The 7,819-nt window shown below is 33.8% G+C and overlaps 1 protein-coding gene across 1 annotated transcript; it reads left to right on the plus strand.

Annotated features, from left to right (window-relative positions):
- The first annotated feature begins 3,845 nt into the window (after positions 1-3,845).
- Positions 3,846-6,868, plus strand: LOC127263198 (uncharacterized). The gene is made up of 6 exons (XM_051292224.1): positions 3,846-4,118; positions 4,184-4,554; positions 4,660-4,971; positions 5,413-5,796; positions 5,926-6,149; positions 6,228-6,868. The coding sequence occupies exons 1-6, from the start codon at positions 3,973-3,975 to the stop codon at positions 6,486-6,488; spliced, it is 1,698 nt and encodes a 565-aa protein (XP_051148181.1). The 5' UTR covers positions 3,846-3,972; the 3' UTR covers positions 6,489-6,868.
- Positions 6,869-7,819: the final 951 nt, after the last annotated feature.

Genomic DNA, 7,819 nt, shown 5'->3' on the forward strand with positions numbered 1-7,819 from the left:
ATATCTTTTTGTATAATAAACTATTATTTACAGCAATAGATAACATATCTATTATATAGAATAACTCTTATTTTTCGTAGTTGAATAGTTTTTGTAGGTGTGTGCGCGTGCAAAATGCTTGCAAGTATATCGATAGATTATACTCCCTCTGTCTCAAAACTATAGTTTGAGTTGGATTTGGCATGTAGCGGGTAAAAAGTACGGGTAAAAAACTTTTTTGTCCTTGTGAGTGTATTAGTGTAAAAAGCCATAGCAATTGTGTAATAATAATAAAAAAGTAATGATAGTTTTATAGTGATATGGTTATTTATGGAAATGAGACTATTATTTTGGGACGGACAAAAATGATAAATAAGACTATTGTATTGTGACGGATGAAGTATATTATATTTAGTTACATATATTAAAACATATATGAATAGCATAGCATGTGAAGTTGATGTTACATCATGTTATGCATTTAGAAATATCATTATTCAATACTCTCTCCGTCCTAGATACCGTGTCTGCACGTGCTATACTGTAGACACGATATTTTAGGAGGGGTGTAATTAGTAGATAATTAAGAATGTATTAGTGAAAATAATTATCCTATAATATAAATAATTATAAATTACGATTAAAATAACTAATTAGTTTAATTAAAATAAAATTAAAAAATTTAAAATGAGATTAAAGTGTGTGTAATCATTTTCCAAAAAAGGAAAGTGACATGGTATGTGGGACGGACAGAAACGGCAACGTAGACATGGTATTTGGGACGGAGGAAGTATTATTGTTGATAGTATTTATCAGCGTTGAGTAAAGCATACCATATATGATGGAGTTCATAGTATATGTGTAGATGGTGTAATAGTCTTTGATTGAACTAATAAATTTAGAGTTAATTCACTTACACAATTAATTAAGCAATGTCCATTGTATGCAAATTTATTTAATTAGAGATATCTTGAATTTAGTACACCCGATGGGGCATTCCAATTCTACTGAGGATACACACATAACAAGAGGTTTGCCATTAGAATAAAATTAAAAAATAAAAAATAAAAATAAAAACTGATGCACAATGCATACAATATATTGAGTCTTTTTGCAACAAGAAGGATACATGATAGGGTACATGCTTGATCCAAGTAATTCAAAAAATAATTCATAGGATATAAGTGTATTCCATCGAGTTGAGAGATTAAAGATAGTACATAGAACAAGAACCGAGTGTACGTCCAAGATAAGGTGACATGGTATCGGGTGATGGATTCATGAAGGTGTTTGCTCGAGAGGAGTATTCGTCGATTGATTCCAAATTATCCGCCGGTTTTTTTATTCGATTTCATAGTTGATTCTTCTCTTAAATTGAGATTATATGTCATAGATTTGATCCTATCAATGTCATAAGGTTTCAATATAATTTGTAGTCCCACGCATACAAGGCCACACACTTTGATGACAACCATAGTCACGAGCTAGATCCTTCTGGCCACAAACACATGCTAGTATCTAATATGGATGAATCACATAGAGCAATTGTGTTGATTAATAGTGAAGTAGGCTTCCAATTAGATTATCGTACAATATAATGAAGATAGTAGTGGTGGAAAGAAAATATGGAATTTCTTAAGTTGGACTTGACAAATCAAATTGTAAAAAAAAAAAAAAAAATCAGAACTGAAGCATGGAGAAGCATGTGCAATAATTGAGCCATAAGTTGTTAGACTTTTTTTTTTTTTTTTTCCTATGAGCTTGAAGTAGATCCAGAAGATAAAATTATAAATATTTTTTGATTTGATGTACAAATAAGAACAAATTATGTGGTTTATGGTGATTCAATCACATTTTACACTACATACCAAACCAACAAGAGTTCTAAACAATTGGATACGTACTACTCCATATAAATGTTATTTTTCTAGCATATTATATAGTTCTTGGCATCATATCTAGAAAGCAATAAGTAAATGCATTAATTTACGATATTCATGTCTAAAGAATAAAATGATAGTTGTCTTTGTCGGATTCAACAATCATCACCAAACATCAGTATTTGGAGCAGTACCATTGTATGAGGTTTAACAAGAGACTTTCAAGTATATGGTACACTGTTTGGATTAAAATGACAATGTGGATATAATAGGTGGGACGGAGGGACTAACATATAACATCATTCATCATGTAAAATCCGTTGAGGGTTTGTTCCTATTGATCTAAACTTTCAATATTTTATTATTTGAACTTTGTGTTTCTCGAAAAAATATATTTTTTTTTCTCTTACAAAACATCACATCAAACTTTATTTAAATATCAAATTCAAACCAAACTTTTTTGCAAACTAATCAAAAGAAACACACCCTCGTTATTTCTATCTCTTCTTATCGATAAATAAATAGTTTTATTTATATTTAAAACTCTCTGTCTTTTATAAAATTATATTATATTAATCATAAATAAATAAATACTATATTTTATTTATTTATTTATATTATATAAAAATTATTTTCTATAAAATACTCCCACTGTCCAAGCTAAAAGTATACAATTACTTTTAGCGCAGATATTAAGGAATAATAATATTTTAATTATAGTGGGTAGGTAAAAGTAGTAAAATAACATTTTTGCTCTTACTTTTTTAGTATAAAAGTAATGATGTAATGTAATGTAGGGGTATTTGTGAAAAAAATAGGGTATTTAATGAAATAGTTACTTTGTAATTGGACGTCTAAAAATAGAAATATGTATACTTTCTAATTGGATGGAGGAAGTAATATTTATACTACATCAATTTTATGTAAGATATATTTTTAAAATATTTAAATACATATTCTAAATCTATTTTTATTTTAAATTTATTAATAATACTACTTAGAAAGAAAAATATTATCATTACAAACTATTATTATAGTAAATACCATATAGCAAATTAAAGCTACGAAGTGGGAAGATGGGAGTATATTATTACACATTAACCATTGTATACAAAATATTACTCCATTCGTTCCCCACACATTTTTTTCTTTTTTATTTTTTTTCTCATTTTTATAAGAGATGATCTATTTATATTTTTAGTAAATTTATTTATTTTAAATATATTTAACAAATATCATATCCGTCTTTTAACAATCTATCAATTTTTTTATTTTAGTCTGTAATTGTACAATCCATTTATTTATATTACATCTAAATGTAATATTAATAGATATGGGATAGTGTGAATATAGATTAATTTAATTAAATTTCTAATCTCTTCCACATACGATCCACTTAAAACTCTATTATTTCTATATTTTTCAATAAAAAATATTTTTATTTATATTTAAAAATTCTTATTTTTTATTAAATTATTTTTAAGTTAATTATAAATATTTTTTTATTCTTATTAAATAAAATTTTATTTTCTATAAAATAATATTCATTATTATATATATATTTTATTATAATATAATACTAAAAATATTTAAAATATTAATAATATTAATTATATAAAAAATAATAAATTAATACTTTAATAATTTATTATTAATAACTTACTAATTTACACCGATTTAAACTACATTATCCTTATAAAAAAAAAAAAATTACATACAAAATGATGGAACCCCTAAATATATATGTTTGTATATACATATAGTGTTTTAAGTTGGCGGGTGTAGGTTGCTGAATGAGGGCAAAGAATCAGTTCCGGCGGTCGGAGCTGAGACGTCGGGCGACGAATTACTTAAAGGAGGAGGAAGGTGATAAGAAGACAGGGAGGGGCATATCCGTCATTTCGAATAAAGCTAAGTAAGGCTCCCAAAGCAAAGCAAAGCAAGCGAAAAATTAAAGGTCCTGACTTTTAACATTGGATGAGTTGAGTGGAAATCCGAGCTAGCTCAACTCAACTGCATGATCCATCTCTTTCACACTCTCTCTCTCTCTCTCTCTCTCTCTCTCTCTCTTCATTTTATTCGGACAGCAGAGAAAGGAGAAAGAAATTAGAAAATGCTGCAATGTCCCAAACAAACATTTGCTAGGCTTTTCTACAATGTCTCCTCCTCCTTCTTCCTCCTCCTCCTCTTCTTCCACTTCACCTCCATATTCCTCGCCAATCTCTTCATCTTTTTCGGCGGCAACCCCTTCTACCAACGGTAATAATATATATATATATGTATGTATGTATGTATGTATTGCATTTGATTTGATTCTTTTGCAGGAATCAAGAAGGGTGCGAATTCGGGGCGTTCTCCGACGAGGAGGAGGCGGAGGAGGAGGAGGACGTGTACGGCGGCTCCAAGGCGGTGGAGGAGAAATTAGGGGTGGCGGCGCCGCCGGATGTGTATGTCGGGAATAATTATGGATATAATAATTCGGTCCTAAGAGATCCTTACGAGTCTCCTCCGAGTGAAGAAGAAAGCTCCGGCGCCAGTGAAACTTCCGGTTATAGCACGCCGGCAGCCACCGAATATGACGAGGAGGAGAAGATTCTTGTGGAGGATACTGACACGTCATCAGATCCCGACGACCCCACGAGGACAAGATCATTCAGCGCCGCCGCGACGACAAGACGTGGCGGCGAAGAAGAAGGTCTGAAATCTGTCCCAATAATTTGGTTCATCATTACATACAACATGGCATTAAATCATTTTAATAATTACAAAATGAATAAATCTTGCATGATATGATGATCAGATTCAGAGTTCCTGGTATTCCAACCCTCGAAATCCCAAGGCAAAAAGCTGGTGCACGAGATCATTAGCCATAGCCGCAAATTAGAAGACGATGAGGAGATCTACGGCGATACCTTCACCGTCGGATCGACCTCGAAAGATTCCTCGGAATGGCGAAGCAGCTCCATAAAAGATTCCGCCACGGACGACCCCTTCTCATCGTCTTCGCGACGCAGCACCTGCCCCAAATGGGAATCCTACGCTGTCTTCCACAAGTACGACGAAGAAATGCTCTTCTTCGACAGAATCACCGCCCAGAAACTCCACGAAACTGGTACCTAATTTTTACAATTTACAATTACATCATTCTAGATTCTAATTCTAAAATACTTAAAAGGCTAAATTCACTAAATTCACATGTGATTTTATAAAATTGGACCAAATTCTTGTACTTTTAGAACTACTCGTTATTTCACAAATTATGCTTTTAACTCTTAGCGGTATTTGATCTAAATGTGTTCAAGCTCTAAATAAATTTTAGAATATCAATTTCTAAATTCCTAAAAATTACAATTATAAATGAAAATTCTAAAATTTATTAGCAGGGCATTTAGGTTAAATGAGATGGACCAGGGGTTAGACATAGATGAAAACCACTACAAGTTTAGCACCAATTTTAGAAGTACAAGAGATTTCACACGTAATTTTATAAAACTGATAGATTTTGTACCATTTAGCTATAATTAAATTAATGATTATCCATGTTGCAACGCAGAGTCGCTGAAATCCATAGAAATGTATCCGAGGTCGTTGTCGGAGAGAATAGTGCAGAAGCTGAGAACGAGGAGCAGAAGATCAACGTCGTCGATGGAATTCCGACAGAATCCGTACCACGAATTGGAGTCCGCTTACGTGGCGCAGATCTGTCTGACGTGGGAAGCCTTAAACTGGAACCTCAAGTACTTCCAGCGGCTCCGGGCGTCGCGTCGCGAGTTCGATCCAGGGTGTCCGGCATGCGTGGCGCAGCAATTTCAGCAGTTCCAGGTTCTCTTACAGAGGTACGTCGAGAACGAGCCCTACGAGAATGGCAGAAGGCCCGAAATCTACGCCCGGATGCGGAGCCTCGCGCCCAAGTTGCTTCAGGTGCCCGAATATCGAGGTACCACGTTGTTTCCGAATCGATTGAGGTTTTTCTTTTTCTTAACGGATAAGGAATTGAATCCTGCCTTCCTGACTGTCTTTTTTTTTTTTTTTTTTTTTTTCTCAATTTTGAAAATGAATTGATTAGACTGTGAAGAGGAGGAGGAGGAGGGGCAGAGCACGAGCAGGAGCACGAGAATTCCGTCGAGTTCGTTTCTGGTAATAATGGAGGAGTCAATTCGGACGTTCATGAGCTTCCTCAAACAGGACAAGAAGAGCCGGTGCGAGATGTTGGCCGACTTCTTCCTCCGGCGCCGCCGCGGCACCGCCGACGGGACTCTGCTGTGCTTACTGAAGAAAGTAAACAAGAAGGTACGTAGGTACACGATGCCAATAATTTATATCCATAAATATATATGATTACTTAAATGGAGTAATATGCAAATTTAGAAAAAAGCCAAGTTGAAGGAGATCCGGCGGTCGGGGAAGTGTTGTCAGCTGCGGATGAGGCGGCGGCGGCGGCTGAGGGCGGAGGAGGAGCTGGAGATTCTGATGGCGATGATTGACCTGAAAGTGGTGTCGAGAGTGCTGAGAATGGCGGAGATCAACGGTGAGCAGCTCCACTGGTGCGAAAACAAGATGGGCAGAGTCAGGGTCGCTGACGGCAAACTTCACAGAGACTCCGCGCCGCTCTTCTTCCCGGCGCACTAACCTCACCTCACAAGCTATATAATATATATATATATATATATTATTAAATTATAATTATAAAAGCAGATCGAGAAGGGATGACTAGATGCTGATGTCCCGGATGGATGGATGGATATTCACTATATGTACAAAGCTGCTGCCTGCCTGCCTGCCTGGTCTCTGCTAACGATACATTCTTTTTTTTTTTTCTTTTCTTTTCTTTTTTCTTTTTTCTTTTTTCTTTATCTAGGGGTTGTATATAGATATGCTATATAATACGTAGAGGAGATGTGTATGCATTTTGTTGTGTTGGTGGAATGATGATGATGATTCAATCATTCTGCAGGGAGCAGTCTTTGTGAGTAATAAGTAATTATTTTAATAAAGCAAGAAAAGTAATAATTAGATAATTTGGTTTTGGGTTGCTTGCCCCACATCACATATCGGATCACATGACAACAAGTCCGATCATTTTGATTTTAAATTTTAAATTTTAAATTATATACTCTATTCGTCCTAACAAGGATAATATTTTTTATTTTTGTCTGTCTAAAAAAAATATTATTGTCTAATTTACTAATTATATTATCTACCTAATATAATTAATATTTTTACATTTTTAATATATTACACAAATGATATTACTTTTTTATCACACAATCTAATAGGGGCAGTTTTATCTTTTTTACTATAAACCAATATAATACTAATATTAAAAGATCTACGTGCAAAAAATAAATATTATTCTTTTTGCGGAACAAAGGTAGTATTATTCTAAAATTTTAAAATTCTCAAAACTCCAAGTCTAATTATGTTAAAAGATGTATTTGGTATCTGGTTTACTCTTGAGTCTGGCCCAATCATTTTTTTTGTGGGTTTGCCCGCATATATATATACATTATATATAGTTACCACGTATACTTTATCCAATTATTTTTCAGTCAAATGATTAAGTCCTAATTAACCGTTGTCGGCGACTTCACTCATACACATTTGCCACCACTCACAGAGCATTAATCGCTACAGCTTTCACCTTCATACATAGACAATCACTCACACACAAAGCACTAAAATACTTTTGCGACTATTTGAATCACTCCATTCCATCTACGCCTACGTTCGTACTTTAATTGATCTTCGTATAGATTTTCCTTCACTTCAGTATTACCTCCTCATTCGTCTTATTATTGTTTAGTTTCTTTTACTTGGTTCTCCTATGTAGGTTCTTTGCTCTACATAGTGTGACTTGATGGTTAGTTACGTGGTTCTGGTGTATGAGGATACAGCAAAGCACAAAATGCAATCTGCGCTACTAGATTGCTAGATATCTGGTTGTTTTGCTCATTTACTGT

The sequence above is a fragment of the Andrographis paniculata genome, unplaced genomic scaffold (assembly GCF_009805555.1).
Source record: "Andrographis paniculata isolate CXL003 unplaced genomic scaffold, ASM980555v1 Contig66END, whole genome shotgun sequence".
In the NCBI taxonomy this organism is placed as follows: domain Eukaryota; kingdom Viridiplantae; phylum Streptophyta; class Magnoliopsida; order Lamiales; family Acanthaceae; genus Andrographis; species Andrographis paniculata.